A 19,080-nucleotide genomic window follows, 5' to 3' on the forward strand; every position below is an offset into this window, starting at 1 on the left:
GAACTGTGTTCTACATCCACTTTCTGTGAAATCATAAACAATAAATAATTTTCTACATCATAACATATAATTGAGGGGCTTGTCCCTTTGGTGAAATGGTGGGGCTTCTTGCCTGTAGGGCCTACAACCAAGGTTCAAGTCCCCACAGGGCCATTCTCTACTGTGGATCTTAATTGAGAATGTTTTTCCATTGACCCTTGGTGAAATAGTGAGGCTTCTTGCCTGTAGTGCTTACAACCAAGAGTTAATAAAATTTTAAGTCAAAATCTCCTTTCCTTATTATCTGTTAACCTCAATGAGCAAGGCGGTGGACAACTTCAAAAAGAAGCCCATCGCAAACCCGGCTCTACACGAGGGGCTGCTTATCCACGAGCACTTCATGGCTCAGACTATAAGCATCGCCCCCCCTTAGATAGAGAATGTGGAGTCTGGTAGTTCCAATTACTCCTCTGACTCGAATGAAATACAAAGCCTCAGCTCTAAGAAAGGGGGGATTTCTTCTTCAGGGAAAGCAGCGACTTACCATGCTAAAAAATCACCCTCCCCCATAACCCCTAGTAGAAAAAGACCTAGGGATCTTGGGCAGAAACCTCCTGAGAAGGTTGAGGAGGGAGACAACGATGATGAGGGGGAACCGAAGTCTGAGGAGGTGGTTAAGGAGACGCAGGAGGAAATTAAGGAGGAAAGTGGAAGGAAGAAACACAAAAGGGAGAGTTTAGAGGATGTGCACTCTCAATTTGAGGAGGCGTTAGTGCTGCCCCTTTCTCCTGTCCATCTCCATCCTGAGGAGCAGAAAGAGGAGAAAGCTGGGTATGCGGAAGGGGAAGTGCAAACAAATGACAAGAGGAAAGCGTGGATCAATTTCAATGTCAAGACTTCCAAGATGGGCATCTTCAGGGAGGCCATGAATCCCCAAATCCTCGTGGATAATCAAGAAGAATAGTAGCTGGAAGAACTCATTGATCCGGCGATTGTGGCTATTTCGGACAGAGCCAGGGAGACAGGGATGAACCTCTTGAATAACGCTTGTAACAATATGATTGATAATTTTAGATCAATCAAATGGCTTTTCCATGAGCTCCAGGAGGTCAAAGATCAGGTGAAATATATTGAAGCTACAAGGAAAGGGATGGAGGCTAACAGGAGGACGGATTCGGCTGACAGGCTTAGTCTGGCAGAAAAAATGATACAAAACCTAAAAAACTACAATCACAACCTTGCGAATCAAATGTTTTCCTTGTTAAGCTCCATTAACAACAACAACATCTCTCTAATGGGATGGATCAAAGACAGAGAATTGCACGAAGATGAGGATGGAAAAGACAAGGATGAAGCCAGAACGGAGGATGACTCGGCAAAGGACAACTCCATTCCTGATCAGGACCAGGGGAACCAAAGGGCGCAATAGAAGGAAGCAAAGGAGAATCAACTAGCCTTCGAGGCTGCTCAAGTTATGCAAGAACTGGAGCTAAAGAATGAGGAATAACTCTCGCCTATTCTTTTGTTTGTCGTTGTCTCTTGGCTTTTTGTTTTGGCTTTTGACCGTGGCTTTGCTTGTCTTTTTTTTCTGGTCTTTTCTCAGAACTCTTCTTTCTGGTTGGGCTTAATGCTTATTATCAGCCTATGAACTTAAACTTTTTTGGTTGGGCTTTCACGCTTATTATCAGCCTTTTTTGTATTAACTATTGGGTTTCAGGTTCCCTATAAACCATGTTTATCTAATCAAAAACATATAATTGAGAAAATGTACCAAATTATCTTGTATGTCATGTAATTTGATGTCTTTAGATTCAAAAATCATCCTTTAACAATGATAGAATGATAAAAATGAGAAGGGAGGGAAGAAGGAGAGAAGGAATCATTTTTCTTTTTCAATATCTTTTTATTACTTATTTATATTAAATCTATTTTCTTTATTTCTCTTGATTATTCCCTTTTAGCTTCTTCTTCTTTTTATATTTAAAAATAATTTTAAATTATTTCTTTAAAAAAAATTCTTCAATAAATAATTGATTTGAATTGATAGATGTACCTATGGCCTTGATTCTTTTTACTATCTTCCAAAAGTGAAGATGTATGTTCTATGAAATCGTAAGCAATTGGAATTTTTCTACATCATAACATAACATGTAAAAAAAATGTGTTAAATTAACTCATTAGACCAGGCAAGACAATTTGATTCTTCTTTCAGCTTGCCCATCCCCATTATAACCTTAGATTCATTGTATATGATTTCAAATGTTGATACAAACAAAATAAATGATCAACAGACTAATTTATAAAACGAATGGCTGGTCTGATATATGGGTGCAAGCTGGTTCCCACGCAGGCACGTTCTCCACTACGGAATGGATCCCTTGTTGCCTAGCTAATATATTGGCGGACGCCCTAGGTTCGAATCCAACGGCAGACGTGTGCACAGTCACACCATTAAAGCTCTCATCTTTTTCTTCAGCAACGCTAATTCACCTTCTCAATCAATCAATCTCTGGCAGATTTTCACAGGTGAGTTCTCAAACTCCTCCATATTTAATGTATTGCCTTGTAATTTTCAGTAAAACCTGCAATCTGTCTCTTGTAATGTGAACGCGTTCGGATTTGGAATCTTCAGAAGTTCAATCAAATAAGTGCCTAGTTAAGGAATTCGGTAGCCTGTCAAGCTTTACATTTCCGAATCACGTCCCAAAATTTAGACAGCCAAAAGTCATTTTCTCTTTGGTTGTTAAACATCAGTTGGAGCTTTGCCCTTTTCCCTCTTTCTCAATCCTATGCATAATTTTTAGAAAAATCTTTCTCAATCTTATGCATAATTTTAAGAAAAAGCTTTTCAATGTTTAAGAAGCATTCAAATTTGTTGTTGTTGTTGTAACATCGTTTTTGGCTTTGAAATGATTGATTTTAATGATTCATTAGCAGTAAAAGAGCTTTACAAAGGTGTTCCAAGTTTAAAACATCCACTTCACGGTGAGGATTTTCTTGCTAACTTTATGAAAAAATTGTATCATAATTTTTCATTTTTATAATTTTGATAAAGGAGTGTCTTTTGCTTTATCTTCAGTGTTTTCAAACATGATGATTGAATTGTCTACTTTTAAGTAGTTGTTGTATTTGATATAAATGTTATTTTTCTAATGATTTTCTTCATCACTCATTTTTTATGGTCTTTTTACAAAATACTTGTTCAATTCACATTCACAAAGATTTGATTTCTTTTGGGCTCTTTAAGAACCTTTCAACTTCATCGGTAGACAAGGAACACATGAATGAATCACTACACAAAGTGGATGAATAAATAAGACATAAAAATACAAGTGTGATCAAATGCTAAAATATAACAATATATTAATAAGTTCAACATATAAAAAGTATTAATAGATCATAAACACATCTAACATGTACCAAGATTCATCCATTTTATTAGAAGAGACGAGCCAGTAGCCGCCCGCCCAAGCTAACTTTGGGCACCTAAAACTCCTAATCTATAGGTCAAAATTTGCCGACTTTTTCAATGAGTATTTGTAGGTGAGTGAAGGGCTTAAAACTAACCTTTCATCTTTTATGCATTTATGAAGTTGTTTGTAGAATGTGAGGTGGTCTAAAAGTGTCATTTTAAAATATTTGTCTAGAACCCGTTATGTTCACCCCCCACTAGTCACTCACCAAAAAATAGTACTTTTTGCGCAAATGGACCAATCAACAACCACGAAAGCTTAAAAAATGATCAACTACTAGTACATGTGTGATTGCTATTAGTACATGTGCTATCACTTTTTAGGGCTTTTTATGAGCGGTATGTAATTGGGGAGGATAGGTAATGGAGGACGTGACGTTCATCCAAACATGGGTGACAACTAACTGGTCTCTCTTAGGTCATCTTATAATAAGTTTTAGGTGACAAACTAGAAATATTGCTTCCATTCAAATCAAGAATTCAACCTTTAATATGATCATGATAGAAAAAGTCTTTCAATCTTTAATATGATCAACTCCTTTTAAAGACTCTTTCTATCATGATCATATTAAATGTTGAATTCTTGATATAGCATGTTTTCTCACACTTAATTTGTTGTCTATGAATGGCAGAATACTTCTAGTTCATTAATTTAAACTTACTTAAAGATGACCTAATAAAGTAGATGGACATTGGTACATGTTAAATTTGTTAATGACCTATTGATATTTTTTGCATATTAAACTTATTAATATATTGTTATATTTCTTAGTTAACATTTGAACACACTTGTATTTTAATGTGTCATTTGCTCATCCACTTTTTGTACTCATTTATTCATGTGTTCTTTTGTATTTTTCATCATTGATAATTTAACAACCTATATGTACCATATGAAAAATTCATTCATATGTTCTTTTGTATTGTTTTAATAAATAGAATTTCATACAAAACTTTTTTTTTATTTTTTTTATGTTACATGTGATTAGTATTCTTAAATTCCCTCTATTTATCTCTACACATACCTAATATTATTATTTTTCATTACAACATTGATTACATGTTTCTATTAGATTATGTCCATTTATCAACATGTACATACGTAATTATTTTTAATTATAACATTGATTGTAAGTGTCTATGAAATATCTTAGATTCTCTTTATTTATCTCTATATATACTCTTTTTTAATAACTTAAATAAAAGATTATTTTACATTTTGAAATTAAGAACAAAATAAAATTTATATTATTTTTATTTATTACATTGATTATAAAATAGTATGCATATAAGTCTTTTTATTTCTGTTTAAATTATTTGATAAAATCTTCATTATCTTGAATTATTTCTTAAAACTTATTTTTCTAAGTATTTTATTTTCTACTATAAACTTCTATTATTTTTAACTTGCTTTGTGATAGAAACAATGTATATGTCTATACGTGTGTTTTTAAGAAAATCTTTTGATAACATTGATTTGTTTCTTTGATATTGCTAATTTTTTAATAGTTTAAATATTATTTATTTCAACCTTATAAATTTATGTCATTCATATTATACAAATTATTTGTATCTATATATACAAGATAATTGCTATGATCAACTAGAAGTTAAAAAAAACTCACTTCAAGTACACCTTTTATAATTTACAAAAGTATTCGATAAAGTTAAAGTAACATTAGATTACAATAATATATAAAGTTAGTGCATTTACATTAGAATTAATTATATCAAATGTGGTTGCGCCTAGTATTAAGGTTATACCTAACAAGATTGTTCTATTCTCAATATTATAAAATAACTTTTATTTTCTAAATATTAAATATCAATTTTTTTTGAAATATTAAGTAGTCAAAACAAGGGGATTGGCCCTTACATAACAAGTTGGCAGACTACCAGCATATTACCATCCACAAAAAGGATCAACCCCTAACATATATTAACACTCCAAAAACAACAACTAACAACAAATTAACAACATTCAAATAAGTAAAGAAACTAACATGCACCCTACTAAGATAACTTGTAACCAAACTACTAAAAATAAAGAGTTTTTTAAACAAAGGCATCATAGCCTTAAACCTGACCAAGTTCAAATACCAGCAAAACTAGGAACACAAAACAATAAAGAAACATGGTACTAACTAGGCCCTTTGAGGAGGATGCTCGCCCAATCTTCTGCCAAGAACCCAAACAACAACTTGGTGTTTATTATTAGAACTCTCTCTAATATTTAATTAGTATCTTTTTTTAATTGTCTAAAATTTGTAATCTAAATTATTTGCAAAACATTTTCTTATAGATTATCTTCAATAAAAGGATTTACTATTATTTTTCATTATTATGTGGTGCAATCATTTATATCACAATCTCTACTGATAAACAATAAAAAATAAGTTATCTTTAATTATGTGGTGCAATCATTTATATTATAATCTCAATGATAAATAATAACAAATAAGCTATCTTTAATCTTGTCAATTAGATATCCATTGAGCTCTCAAGACATCTGACATTCATTTTAAAAAGAATTCAAATCATTCTTTCTTACCACTAAACTCAAAAAACGAAGTCCACTGAAGTACAAACTAATTTAAAATCTAATAACTATAAATAAATAAATTAAACGCCACCATTGAAAATACTTCACTTACTATATATGCATTGGTATTTTTGGCTTACAAGATATGGGAATAAGTTTTCTGTTTGGCTTAGGGGGAAAAAAAGGTGTAACAGTAGGACTACCTCTAAAAACAATTAATTCATGCAGTCTAATCTACAATTCAGTATATCCTAAAGTATGCAGGCATGCCCCTTTTCTGCTGCAATATAAATAAGAATCCCTCCCTTCACATTTAACTTACAAGGGGAAGTGGAATCTGCTTTAAGCAATTCTTGCACCATTTCCACATACTCATCTGCCCTACATATGGCCAAGCGCAATGTAGTGCTCTCAAATTTGTCTAATGACTTTCCTGATTTTGGTAACCAACTAATGTGGATAGTCGAGATTTATTGAGCATGATGTGGATGTAGTAATCAACAACCATGAACAAAGAAAACTATTAGTACTGTCTAGTAACCTGGAATCTGTCTTGATAAGTTTACATTGGCTTAGCAAATCTTCTTGTCAAATTGTTCAAGTAGTCTCTTCTTTTTGCTTGCAAAAGGATATCTAGTACACAAAGGCTTACTTGTATATGGATTATTTTGCATTTTGGCATGCCTATCGAAGATAAAAGTGGATTGAATACAAGGACTGTCCAAAGTCTCTACTATAGACATAATTGTAAATGTCATTCTTTCTCTTTCTATTTTACTGATGTCAATTATTACCTTCTATAGCATGAGACCCTATAATTGTTGTATAATAATAGCTCATGACATGGTGAGTGGGAGTTTTCTTCACTAGCCTAATGTGACAGGCACAATCAACATACTCTTTGGAGATTATTGGTTTCATGATGGCCTACTATATTTATCAAAACCTATGACAACATACATGGGGACAACTGCTGCCTTACAACCTAGTCTATATACAATGCCAACAACCTCAATGAGAGTTCCATTAACAAGTCCTTCCTCTATCCATATATTTGTTGTAAACATACTGCATTGTCCTCTTAAAAGGAGTATGTTTTTTGTAGTTGAATTCTTCTTGGAATATGGTTATGTACTCTCCCTATCTCTACCTTTATGTCTTTAATCACAAAAACCCCTTCTTTCTCCCTCCCTATCTTTATCTTATCTTACCCCTCTCTCTATCTATATCCCATTTCTTCTATTTCTCTATTACTCTCCCTATTTTTATCTCTATCGATATGTTAAGGTTTCTATCTCTCTTCTCTCTTTGTATTATTCATCTTACTCGTGTTCTTCTTCCCTCTCTCCCTTATCTTTCCCTATATCTCCCTATCCCCCTAATTATAATTTCCTATATGAAATGGATAACCTAGATTTTTTAAATCAATAATTCACAATGTTGTCTCTCTTTCTTATGATTAGTACTTTATTTCCCTTCAATTCTAGATTATCTTACACTTAGTCCATAGCTAAGCCATCATTTTTTTAAATATATATATATATATTTAATCGTTAAACTGTCTATTATTTGTCTTCCATTTGATCTATTAAGTTATTTTCCCCTCTTTAATATCATTTAGTTGTGTCAAATTTAGTTAAATTTTAAGTTAAATAAATTAATTACTTAAATTGCATATGATAATTAAATTTCAGAACCATCTAATTGATCAATTTAAATCATTCACTTTCAACTAACTAAAAATTGCAATTCTTACCATACTTTTTTTTTAAAGTCGACATCTTGAACCATTCATCATTAATGGAGTTCCTCTCCTCTCCTAATTAGTTGGTTGTCCTCAATGCACCTAGTTTTTGAACAACTTTACTATGGTCTAACTCAAATCGCACATTTCTCAATAAATGATATTTAATCATTTAATTGTCTATTATTTGTCTTCCATTTGATCTATTAATTTATTTTCCCCTCTTTAATATCATTTAGTTGTGTCAAATTTAGTTAATTGATTTACATAGATTGTGATTTTTAAGTTAAATAAATAAATTACTTAAATTGCATTTAATAATTAAATTTTAGAACCATCTAATTGATCAATTTAAATCATTCACTTTCAATTAACTAAAAATTGCAATTCTTACCATACTTTTTTTTAAAGTCGACATCTTGAACCATTCATCATTGATGGAGTTCCTCTCCTCTCCTAATTAGTTGGTTGTCCTCAATGCACCTAGTGTTTGAACAACTTTACTATGGTCTAACTCAAATCGCACATTTCTCAATAAATGATTTATGCATCTTGTAACAGGCCCAAAGAAGATGAAATGAAATGCACACACCCAACAAATTTATTATAATAACAAGTGAATATATACAACCTAAAAACAGTTCAGGCAGTTAAGAAAAACTATATTAACAGTTACATAATCAAACTGCCGAAAAACTACTTAAATAAATTAACCTAAAGATATCCCAAAGGATTATTTAGCGTTCTCCCCTTAATCTAAAGGAATATTTGTCATGCCAAGTAGCATTTGAAATTGTTCAAATTTAACACATCCCAATGCTTTAGTAAAAATATCAGGAATTTGTTCTTCAGTGGCACAATGTTACAACTGTATAGTTTTTGCCTCAACGTGATATCGAATCAAGTGATATTTGGTATTGATATGCTTGGTTCGATCATGAAATTTAGGATTCTTGGCCAATTGTATTGCAGAATTATTATCAACAAATAAAGTTGTTGAAGTTATCTGCTTCTCCTGCAAGTCATCAAGAATTTTCCTGAGCCACACAATTTCTTTCGTAGCTTGAGCTGTTGCTACATATTCCACTTCAGTTGTAGAGTTAGAAGGTATTGTTTGTTTCTTTAATCTCCAAGCTATAGCAACTAACCTTAGGGTCATTAAATAACCAAAAGTAGATAACCCATTCTCTTTGTCACCATCAAAATCTAAGTCAGAATAGCCAGTAAGATGGAAGTCTGAAACTTTTGAATATTTTATGCCAAGAGTTTGAGTTCCTTTTAAATATTTTAAAACTCGTTGTGCTGCAATCTAATGCCCTTCACATGGTTTATGCATAAATATGGACAAAATTCCTACTGCAAAGGTAATGTCAGTACGAGTAGTGGTGAGATAAATCAAACTTCCAACAAGCTGCCTGTACTTGGTTGGATCTTCAAAAGCATTTCCTTCATTAGATGAAATCTTCATATTTTGCTCCATTGGAGTGGAAATAGAATTACAATCGTTCATGCCAAATCTGTATAATAACTCTCCAATATATTTTTTCTAAGAAATAAAAATGAACTTAGGATTTTGAATGACTTCAATACCTAGGTAATAATGAAGTAATCCCAAGTCAGTCATATCAAAACATTTTTTCAACTCTCTTAATGGATTCTATATAATAATCGTTATTGCCTATGATGAGAAGATCATCAACATATACAACTAGACACACAATTGATCTACCAATTTTCTTGACAAAGAGAGTTGCATCATCTAGACTAAAACGTTTGTAGTCTAATTTGAGGAGGTGCTCAGTTAATTTTTCATACCAAGCACGTGGTGCTTACTTCAAACCATACAAAGATTTTACCAATTTACATACCTTTTGTTCCTAGCCTTTGATAACAAAACCTTGAGGTTATAGCATATAGACATCTTCCTTCAAATCTCCATTCAAAAAGGTTGTTTAACATCCATATGATGTATATTCCATCCTTTTTGTGCTGCCAAAGAAAACAATACTCGAATAGTTCCCCACTTAGCCGTAGGAGCAAAAGTTTCGATGTAGTCAACACCTTCTCTCTGAGCATATCATTTTGTTACAACTCTTGCTTTTTGTTTGTCAAATGAACCATCAGCTTTATATTTGTTCTTATATACCCACTTGCAGCCAATAGGTTTGGCTCCAATTGGAGGATCCACTAACCTCCAAGTTTCATTTTTTATGAGAGCATCATACTCTCTTTGCATTGAACTTCTCCATGCATCACTTGTTGTTGCTTCTTGAAATGAAGAAGGTTCATCAACAGTAGAAAAATTTAATTCAAAATCTTCGTAGCTCTTAGGAATTTTCTTGGTCCGCATTGGTCTACGGATTGAGTGCTTTGATGTTTTACCAATCTTTAGAGCCTTTGAATTAGATTCTTCACAACCTGGAGCCTTTGAATTAGATTCTTCACAAGCTGGTTCATATTCTTTTTCAAACGGTTCTTCAGAAACAATTTCTGATTTTTCTGATTTTTTAGAACTGTTGTCTTCTCTTTCAACAAGTTCTTCATTCTTTGTAACTTCCAAAGATTGATTTAGAAAGGGAATCCCACCTTGAAGAGTTGGAAGTTCATTATCCCATTCGTGATAGAATTTTTTTGATTGAAATCTATCAAGATGAGAAAGTTGTTTGTCAATACTGTGTGCATCTTTTTCAAATTCAAGAAATATAACGTCTCTAAAAATAATGAATTTTTTATTCTCCTCATCATATAGACGATAAGCTTTGGAAGTAGTAGAATATCCCAAAAAAAATGCATTTTTCTACTCCTAGCTTCCAATTTATTTCTCAACTAAGCAAGAATTAAAGCATAACATGTGCAACCAAAAACCCTAAAATGCTTGACACTTGGAAGATCGCCATGCCACATTTCATAGGGAGTTTTACTTTGTAGTGCAGCAGAAGGACTTATGTTCTTTATGTAGACAGCACAGAAAACTACTTCTCCCCAAAACATTAATTTAACATTTTTTTAAAACATCATAGACCTAACCATATTCAGGAGTGTTTGATTCATATTCTGCTACACCATTCTGTTGTGGGTTATAAGGAACGGTTGTCTTATGCTTAATACCATTTTCCTGCAAATATTTTTCAAAATCTTTAGAAGTGTACTCACCACCATTATCACTTCTTAGGGTTCCAATATTGAGTTGAGTCTCATTTTTAATCCACAAATGGAAATTTTTGAAGGTATCAAAAGTTTGAGATTTCTCTTTTAATAAATAAACCCAACACATCCTTGTATAGTCATCAATAAAAGTCATTATGTATTTATTTCCATTTGCTGATGGAAAAGGCATTGGCCCAGACAAATCTAAGTGAATGAGACCCATCTTTCTAGAAGCTCTAAACATAGAATCATGAAAAGGTTGTTTACTGTGTTTGCCTAATATGCAAGAATCACATTGAGAAATTTGTTTTGGGATAGTGGGAAGTCCTTGAATTCCATTTTGTTTCATAATTTTGAGACTATCATAGTTAATGTGACCAAATCTTGCATGCCATAACAAGCTGGAAGAAATATTACCACCATGTTGTGAGAAATCTACATAATTCTGAGAACCTGATGAAGTACCTTTCAAATATAAAAGTTTGTCATCTTCAACTCCAGTCATTACAATCACATGATCATCATCTCTTCTAATCTCAATGATACCATCAAACATATGTATTGAATGACCTTGTTGTCTAATATGCACAAGTGATATTAAATTTCTCTTCAATTGTGGAAGATATAGAACATTAGGAAGTATGTAATCAGCAAGACCTGGTAATTTAAGTCTAATAGACCCAATGCCTGAAGGTTTTAACTCAAATTTGTCAACAAAATATACTACCCCATCCACTTGATCACTGAATGTCTCAAAAAAATCTCTTCTAAATGTCATATGACATGTGGCTCCAGTATCTAACAACCAAGTATCATTCAAACTAGAATTTGAAGTACTAAAAACATCTTCAATCCCAACATTACAATGTGCTATAACATAATATGCAAATTCAAGAGGGTTACCTCTATCCGGTGGCTTCTCTTCTTGTCACAAATCTTCTCCCATGGAGTTCGATAAAGATTGGCACTCTGACCCATTTTTTCACATCTTTAGCATTGTATAGATTGCCTCTCTTTTTGTTGATAATCCCTATGCTGGTGTTATGGCTGAGAATATTGTCTACCACCTTGATGATTTTTATTCCCTCTGCCTCTAGACTGTCTTCTTCCACGACCTCTATTGCTACTGTCATGTCTGGAAGGCTCATCTTTGGATGGTTGCCCCTGTTGTTTTTGTGCAAGACACAAAGTCTCAACATTTGAAAGTGATTCTTTCTTCCCAAATGCTTTTTCCTTCTCTGCAATCTTCTCCACAAGTTTGTCAAATGTTATATCTTTCATCTTTTCACTAGCTTGAAGAGATTCAAGATAGTGTGAATAGGTAGGATAAAGAGCTTTAATAAAAGCAGTGAGTTATAGATCTACTTTTACACCCGTGGCTTCAATATCATGAAATAAAGCCCTAATTTCAAAGGATAACTTCATTGTATCATTATCTTTCATTTCTAAGTTGAATAACTTCATTAATAATTGAATCATTTCAAGTTCTGAATGAGGATCATATAGATCTTTGAGTTTCTTTAATGCTGCAAATGCACTCTTACAAAAGATTATATGTCTACTTACCTCTTCAATAATGGAGGCAACAATGAGAGCATAAGCCTTTTTGTCTTTATCCTTCCAGATGACGAGTTCCTTTTCGTCTGTAGGCTGCACCGGCTCTTCATTTTCATCTTTGCTTTCACAAACATCACCCCACAAATCATTAAAAATAAGAGTATTTTTAACTTTTCGAAACCATTCATGATAATTCTCTTTTCCAGAAAGAACTATTGCAACGATTGAAATTAAAGAATGCATTGGAATCATAATTCAATCTAAATTCCTTTTCTCCAACAACTTGGCTTTGATACCACTGTAACAGGCTCAAAGAATATGAAATGAAATGCACACACTCAGCAAATTTATTATAATAACAAGTCAATATATACAACCTAAAAACAGTTCGAGCAGTTGAGAAAAACTATATTAATAGTTACATAATCAAACTACTGGAAAACTACTTCTTAAATAAATAAACCTAAAGATATCCCGAAGGATTAGTTAGCACATCTCAATGTAATTTTTTATTTAATAAGATCACAGTTTTCCTATTGAAATTGTGGCATGGATAGGTAAGAGCATGGGTCGAGATCTAACTAACCAGAACATTAGGTTCCCTCCTCCTCCCACATAACCATCAACCTGGAAAATGAAAGCCCTTAAATCCCTCATCATGTGCCCACCCATTATTTTGCCACGATTCCCACTATTTCTTATGAAGGCATTTATGATAGGTCTCATTTGCTATTGCAAAGCACACTACTATAATTACACATTATTACTGTTTTCCTCCTCATAATCACATTCATAGTAATATGTGATATCTCTCTATATGCTTGAGAGCATAATGTGCTCTAATGTGTTCTATATCAATCCTCCCTAGCTAAAAGGGAGTGTTAATGTTGTAGCTTTAATTGGATTGAATTGATCTAGAGTTAATCCCTAATGGTTATTGGTTAAACATTATTGTATTTGATTAATCATCAATTTTATATATATATGAAAATTAACTTACCATTATCAATATTGATTAACATGGAGAGATGTCTCTTATACTCCTATACATATGCATTTGGGTCTGCACTTGGAACACAGAAATATGTTAGTGTTATTATATTTGCAGCGATCCTTTCCCTCAACAATAGCAATCTCATAATTATATTGTTGTATTGATATGTTTCTAGATTCGATTGTGTTAAGATTTTTACCATCAAGGTTTCGAATCACACTACATGATCCATCATCAGGATAATGGATTGTGGAAATTTGATCTCTTAAATAATATTGTTTTTATGACTTTTTATTGACTGGGGAACCTAAACAGGCAAGCTCACAATCAGTAGTTTTGGGAAAATATGCTATTTGTTTAGGGTGCGTGCCCCTTTTTTGTTTTCTAAACTTATTTTATCTAATTCGAGCTATAGGTACTGGTTTTGAACAGCATAATGGCAAATAATGCAAGCAAGGATCTGCTTTCTGGCACCGTTGGAGGAGCGGCACAATTGATATGCGGGCATCCATTTGACACAATCAAAGTGAAGCTACAGAGCCAGCCAATGCCTTCTCCAGGCCAACCCCCACGCTATGCTGGTGCAATGGATGCTATCAGGCAGACAGTCACAGCAGAAGGCCCTCAAGGCCTGTACAAAGGAATGGGAGCCCCATTAGCCACAGTGGCAGCAATGAATGCTGTTCTCTTTACTGCCAGAGGACAGATGGAAACCTTAGTCAGAACGGGTCCTGGGATTCCCCTTTCTGTGGGGCAGCAGATAATTTGTGGAGGAGGGGCTGGTGTTGCTGTGTCAATGCTAGCTTGTCCAACTGAACTAGTGAAGTGTAGATTGCAAGCTCAAAGTGCTCTTGCCACTGGAGAAGCTGCTGCATTTGCCACTGCTGGGACAACAACAGGTCAGGAACTTTTGTCAATTGACAAATTTCTTTGTACATTTTGAAGTTTGCCAGCTTGAAGTCAGCTGGAGCTCAATTGACTACATTTGGCATAAATTTGCAGAATCATCATTTATACATCATATGGACTGGTTTAGATGCATTATGCTTTGATTGGACTAAACTTTTGCCATTCCTGAATAATAAATTATGGAGTGCCTCAGCAGGGTTTAAGCATTGTAGTGAGAGCTGTTGAGCTCTACTCTAGAGTCTAAACAATGGGGAATAAGTTAATGTCATTCAGCATTCAGCACAGTGCATGGAAAGGTTGAGATCTAGTTCAAACACATTGGAATAAGCTTCCCATTGCATAGAGAAAACCTCAACAGTTCAGTGCAATGTATCTTTACATCTTTTGGGCCTTGCTGATGTACTCCATTGATTATTATTTGTGAATCTATTGTTTTTCCTGAAATATTAGAATATAACATTTATCCAATTCTTCAAACTTCCCAAAACAGGTGGATCCACAGTAGTAGCAGCTTCCATCAAATACAATGGACCACTGAATGTCGCTAAACATGTTTTAAAATCTGAGGGAGGGATTTTAGGACTATATAAGGGTCTCGTCCCTACTTTAGCACGGGAAGTGCCAGGAAATGCAGTTATGTTTGGTGTCTATGAGGGCCTAAAGCAGTATTTGGCAGGAGGACATGATACTTCTGGATTGGGCCGAACCGCTCTTCTTACTTCAGGTGGGCTTTCTGGCGCTGCTTGCTGGTTGATTATATATCCCACGGATGTTGTGAAGAGCGTTATCCAGGTTGATGATTTCCGCCAGCCAAAATACTCTGGTTCAATTGATGCATTCAGGAAAATTGTTGCTTCTGAAGGGATTAAAGGTTTGTACAAAGGTTTAGGACCTGCCATGGCTAGAAGTATTCCTGCCAATGCTGCATGTTTCCTTGCTTACGAGGTTACTAGGTCAAGTTTGGGATGATAGAATAATTAACTGGAATTCTATAGTATTACACAAATTTGACGCCGACAAAGTGATTTGGGAAATGAGGGCTTCTCCATTTGAAGGCAGTATTCAATTTGACAATTAACTTTATCAATCATCTCATTTAATGAAATCGGCAATATGCAAGGTCTTTTATAAGTTTTTAATAGAATCTCAGCTCTATCTTCCAGGCCTAAAACAGTTGCTTTATTTTAGCATCAAAGGCTACATATAGATTTACATTGTTATTGTTTTGCATTAATTGCCTTTATCATCAATACAAGCAAGCTAGTGTTTCACTGATCCAGTAATTTGTTATGAGCAATTGGAAGGAAAACACATTGATTATGATATCATTCTATCACATATGGTACTCCACCAATATAATTGTATACAGTAACTATGCTGTTCATGAATGGTATTAATTGTTAATATTAAAGAAGGTTGACCTGTATTAATTTAGTGTTTGCGCATATTACAGGTCTGAATTGAGTACATGCTAATCAAAGAAATTCTAGATTTGCACTATATTTCTCATTACGCAGTAGGAAAATTTGATTTAACTGATGCTCTAGTGCATTAGGCAAATAAGGTTAGATGGCTAAGAAAAATTTAGGTAAAATAACTGAGTTAAACCCAGTTTCCTGTGTTTAAGATTTGTTGGGTAGAGTACGAAGAAGAATGAAGAATAAGGGCAGTTTAAGTCAAAGCATTATGTTGAGACCTAGTTTCATAGACTCAAAATTTGCATTATAGCTTAAATTCTTGTCTCTAGACAAAGGTTCACTTGGTTGTCTTTCTTGCATCGAATAATATACACTAAATTATCCACTGACTTCTCAGTTTGCATTGATTTTAAATTTGTAATAGTCGCAAATCAAATAGACTAACTGTTAAAAAATTTAATGCAACAATCACATTCCACTCATAGAGCTTTCAAGTATATTTGAATACGTCTATGGCAAGTTTATATAACTGATTTCATGTCTAATAGATTTACTTTGTTGAGCACCTGTTGAACACAGATTTCGACCAGACTCAGAATGCTTGTTATATTGACTAAAATTTTGTAGTTTATCATCCTCAAAATTTGACGGTAGCAACGATTCCAGAACTCTTATTTTAAGGAAGCATGTTTGCATGTATCCTTGTTGATTTTCTTTGTCAAGATTGTCTGCACCTTCAAGTCCTGAGAAACAAATGAATTGATAGCTATTTGTGAAAATAAAGTTGTATGACCGGAACATGTTGCCCTTGGCTTAATTTAGAACTTTTATTTATCAATAAGTTTTTTTAAATTGAAAATTAAAGATGGAGTTTTCAAAAAGTCCAGACCTTTTGCACCAACTTCCACAGATATGACAATAAAACCCAATCAAACAGTAGAAAGACTACAAGAAAAAACTAATCAAATAGTCCACCCACAGGAAAGCTGTTACCCAACAGCAATATACAGTGTTCTAAATTCTAACAACCAAAACACAAAAGAGAACTATAATCAAGAAGCTGAAACAAGACCCTTACAGGTGGCATGTAACCCCTGAAATTCAAAGTGCATTGACAGCCATCAGCCGCATCTGTCTCTGTTTCCCTGAAGTGAATTCACTTCTTATCCAGTCTTCCCAATTTTGAACCCGCCCATAGATTGGTAGCTCTCATAGAGCTTAATTATATTGCACTAGAAGGGTGGGTTCAAGAGACATCAAAAAAACACACAAAGAGCAAGGGGAAACTTCTCGCCCAACACTAAATTATTCAAAACTTCTCTTTCCAAATTACCCACTACAGACTCAGCATCTCAGAATTTTGAGTCAGACTTTGGACTGGGCAAAACAATTTGGAAAAAAAGACCTGGGAACTAAAACAACATCAATGCATTTTGAGAATATAGAAGTAACATTGTAACTTGGAAGTCTTAGTGTGGGACTCGGCCAGACTAGATTTGAGAGTCTTAATCGTCTTGCCTCATCCACCCAGTGGACTTGCAAGTTCAGTGAGTCGAGTACTTGCGAAGTTCTTGAACCTCGAAGATTGGAATTAGATTCCACTGATTTTCGTAGAGTGTAGCTCGTTGAAAGAGCACGAATAAGAAAAGGGACTTTTCCTTAGGGTTGATAAAGATCCAGGACTAGACATGCATAATCTTAATTCATTGTAGCACCTTTACTGTTAACAGCCCTCCATTTTTATCAATGACCTTATCACCATTGGATTTAAAGTTTGACTAAGTTCTTGCCTATAACCTCTCCCCCAGTCCTTGATTTCTCCTTTTTAGGACTTGTTACCTACTGGATCTTCCAGCTGATTGTCTTATAATTTCAATGAAATAATGTTGGTAAACAGATTTGTTCTTTAAAATTTTAACTCTTAAATGCCCAATTTGAAACAATATCTGGTTACAAACAGTTGAAAAGCCACTTGTGGATAAACTGGCTTCTCTCTGAATTGGTAGGTACAGCTCCATAGAATAGGTTTGCAATGAATTATATTTTCCTCCTAAACTAATTCAGGGGTATGTTCTTGACTTGAGAACATAAGAGGTATAACCAAGCTAGACCTAACTAGAATCTAACTCAGGCGAATATGAATTTCTGAATATCAAAACAAGTTTATGCATTCACACATCTTACGAATTCATAAAGCTTAACTGAATAATAGCTAATACTGAACTAAGTTAATTTGAATCTGAACTGTGACTAATAAACTGCAAATGCTGAAGGGATTTCCCTTTGAATGAACAATAACAACACCTATCACATTCATTCGTTGTTTCAAAACAGGGGAAGTGAAACTCTGTTCTTTCCTCGTTCCGACTCAAACAAAAGAGAAAACATAAGACTAAATCTATTAGTGACTAGAACAGAAAATAATTGACATAAAATACCATTCAATTGTATTTGCAACAAAAAGTACTTCACACCAAGAATTTGCCGACCTTTCATTAATCTTTCAATCTCATACATATACAGTTTTGAGATGACCGTTACAATGGAAGTTTAATCGGTTCATCTTCTCAAAAGTGACAAATGGCAAGGCACCGATTTGTCGTATTACAATAATTACATAATAAAACAAAAAAAGGAGGCAGAGTGTGAATCACTTCGACTTCTTCCCCTTTTTTGCTTTTGCTCTATAGGCCTTGGTGGCAACTATGATTGGGATAAGCTCTTCATGCCTAGGTACGTGGATATTGGTATACCTTAAGAGCCATTTAGAATGCTTTCTAGCCAACTCCTTCACAGCATTTAATTGACTTGGTAGTTCCTCTTTGGCCACGTGTATACATCCACTGAGTGCCTGTAGTTCAATGAGCCTGTCTTGACTATGGAAGTTTATATCTAACAAACTATCTAGAAATCTGGAAAAGTTCTCCTTCATGACATTGACTCCAATAAGTGTTTTTCCCTGGCCGCTAGTTTGGGAATCTGCGTGTAGTCCCTTAATTAGTTCAAATCCTTTGTCTTGCGTTTTCTTCACTTTATCTTCTATTTCTTTGAGACCTTTCTCTGCAGACTGGATCATCTCAGTTTTAAACTGCATGCTCTGAAGCCATTCAAACAAAGGCTCATCTCCCTTTGGTAAGATCTTTGCTTCAACCACCTCTTTGACCTTCATTTGGATGATCGTCTTCAAGAGGGAGATGCAATCATCACACTTCACCCTTTCTCCAGCCAGAGTATGGCTATTTGATATAATGTTATCTTTTTCTATTTCTAATCTTAAGATAACATTACCAATCTGCTCCACAATTGCAGCTCCTTCTG

The 19,080-nt window shown here is 34.0% G+C and overlaps 1 protein-coding gene across 2 annotated transcripts; it reads left to right on the forward strand.

Annotated features, from left to right (window-relative positions):
- Positions 1-2,108: 2,108 nt before the first annotated feature.
- On the forward strand, positions 2,109-15,623 carry LOC149562025 (mitochondrial carnitine/acylcarnitine carrier-like protein). Of its 2 annotated transcripts, none has more exons than XM_089825563.1 (3): positions 2,109-2,505; positions 13,851-14,334; positions 14,835-15,623. In XM_089825563.1, exons 1-3 carry the CDS (start codon positions 2,260-2,262, stop codon positions 15,311-15,313), a joined length of 1,209 nt encoding a protein of 402 aa, XP_089681689.1. In that variant the 5' UTR covers positions 2,109-2,259; the 3' UTR covers positions 15,314-15,623. The 2 variants fall into 2 exon arrangements, with proteins under 2 accessions (XP_089681689.1, XP_089681690.1); XM_089825564.1 differs by having other exon boundaries at positions 2,279-2,505; positions 13,868-14,334.
- The last annotated feature ends 3,457 nt before the right edge of the window (positions 15,624-19,080 follow it).

Source organism: Cupressus sempervirens, chromosome 4 (genome assembly GCF_028749045.1).
Source record: "Cupressus sempervirens isolate cs-2001-9-10 chromosome 4, ASM2874904v1, whole genome shotgun sequence".
Classification (NCBI taxonomy): Eukaryota; Viridiplantae; Streptophyta; class Pinopsida; order Cupressales; family Cupressaceae; genus Cupressus; species Cupressus sempervirens.

Excerpts from the sequence above, each read along its gene's own strand:
- LOC149562025 (XM_089825563.1), top strand. The coding sequence starts at position 2,260 with ATGATCAACAGACTAATTTATAAAACGAATGGCTGGTCTGATATATGG. Across the intron at positions 2,506-13,850 it reads TCTCTGGCAGATTTTCACAG|GTACTGGTTTTGAACAGCAT; the intron begins GTGAGTTCTCAA and ends TTCGAGCTATAG. Across the intron at positions 14,335-14,834 it reads CACTGCTGGGACAACAACAG|GTGGATCCACAGTAGTAGCA; the intron begins GTCAGGAACTTT and ends TTCCCAAAACAG.